This window comes from Myotis davidii, unplaced genomic scaffold (genome assembly GCF_000327345.1).
Source record: "Myotis davidii unplaced genomic scaffold, ASM32734v1 scaffold135, whole genome shotgun sequence".
Taxonomy (NCBI): Eukaryota; Metazoa; Chordata; class Mammalia; order Chiroptera; family Vespertilionidae; genus Myotis; species Myotis davidii.
The window spans coordinates 9,384,105-9,385,730 of record NW_006289813.1 but is presented as its reverse complement, the minus strand read 5'-3'; the positions used below and the strand labels follow the sequence as shown (position 1 = coordinate 9,385,730).

At 60.6% G+C, this 1,626-nt stretch overlaps 1 protein-coding gene across 1 annotated transcript in view; it reads right to left on the bottom strand.

The window, feature by feature from the left end:
- LOC107182884 (chromosome unknown open reading frame, human C5orf38) overlaps positions 1 to 1,626 on the bottom strand; it is a 42,423-nt gene that overhangs the window by 39,092 nt on the left and 1,705 nt on the right. The window contains exon 2 of the mRNA XM_015563120.1: positions 1,163 to 1,368. Within this exon, the coding sequence (XP_015418606.1) occupies positions 1,163 to 1,368 (206 nt within the window). The remainder of the gene's footprint in view (positions 1 to 1,162; positions 1,369 to 1,626) is intronic.

Here is a 1,626-nt window from a genome sequence, read left to right as displayed (position 1 = left end):
CTTTCCTTTTTCACTCTGCAATAATTAATATAAAATATTGGCCCTGCACTGGACTCGGAGGTCCTACTTGGGGTGGAAAAATTGTTGGACGACCCTGCTGGGTTCTTGCAGTGGCCCAAAGTGCGTGGGAAGTGGTGTGTGTGTGGGGAGAATAGGAGGGGGGGGGGCGCGGAGTGCTGTGCTAGAGGGCAAAGTGAAGATCGATGGGTAGAGGGGGAGGGCTGTAGTTTGTAAGAGTACTGGCGTGGGGAGCAATGGGGGGCCTGGATGGGAGGACCGAAGGACTAATGGGTTGGGGCTTAGCAGGAGAAGGGGCTAGTGTAACTGCCTGGACCGCACCTACAAGCCTGCAGGCCAAGGAGGACAATCTGCAACTGGTTCCCTTGGACCCGATGACGATCAAACTCAGTTTGTGCCTGGAAGGTTCCGGTGGCGACTGGAGCCTATCGATCGTGCACTGCAGCCTCGCTCTGCGCCCATGCGACTCGGAGTCCTGTGGATACTCGGATACGATAAAAGAGGCCCTTGTGCGAGCTGCAGAGCCAACAGGGCTGGGGTGGGGGCGGAAGCGGTGTGGGAGGTGGGGAGCTGTAGGCCGGAGCTCCCGCCTAAGGTGTTCTCCCCCTACAGGTCACCCACCCGAGACGGCCCCGAGGAAGAAGCACCTGTTGGGTGGGCGCCGACATTCAGGCCTGCACGCAGGAGGTTCCCTGTGGAGCCCCTGGGAGTGCCCAACGGCGATTCCTGGCCTCCACTTCTGCGGGACCCTGGTGGGGAAAGGGTAGAAGAGGGATGGGGAGTGGGGTTTTTCGGAGGCTGCGTCTCTAGCTAAGCCTCTCTCTAAGGCTCCGAGAGGCTCCTCTGGAGCCGCGAGTTACCTGAGCTACCTGCGCTGCCAACTGTTCCGGAGCCACCAGCTTTCTCCTTCCTGCCCAAGTGAAAGCGAGGCTTCATGTCCTCTCAGAGAAGGTCGTCTGTCCAGTGACAGTCATTCCCCTGAGTGTTTTACACCAGGCCGGAAGAGAACTCAAGTTATTAAGACAAAATAAAACCCTTTAGATGGTGAAGCACTGGCAGCGTGTGATAAAACGTTCCCATCCGAAAGTGCTAACACCCAGGGTCCTAATCTTCACCACAGACTTCTTCGGGGCAGATAGCTCACCTCTAGGCGCTCCTGGCAGGCAGTTCGCAACGAAGGCGCCCCGGATCCGGGTCCTGCGGGGACACGCTGGTCGGCGCGGGGTAGGTGACCAGACTCGAGGCCACGCGGGGCGCCTCCCACAGTGAGGCAGAGTAGGCTCAGCAAGGTGGAAGTGAGAGCCGCGCACGCCACCCCCAGGAAGACCCGGGCCGCCGGTGCCACCGTTTAGCGCCCCCCATCACCCCGCAAGCTGTCGACTGGGACACTGGGGCCCTGAGGGAAGTCACCTGAGTGGGCCTATTCCCGGTGAAGAGGGGGGCTCAGGCCCTTCGTCCCCCGAGCGGATCAGCCCGGCCAGAATGCAGGCGGCCTCTAGCCTAATCATTTCGAGCTGATCTGGGGGGCGGGTCAGTGGCTGGATTGGGACAGGATGGCAGGGGTGGGGTAAGAAGAGGTGGCTAGGGCGGGAGTGGGGCTGGGAGTAC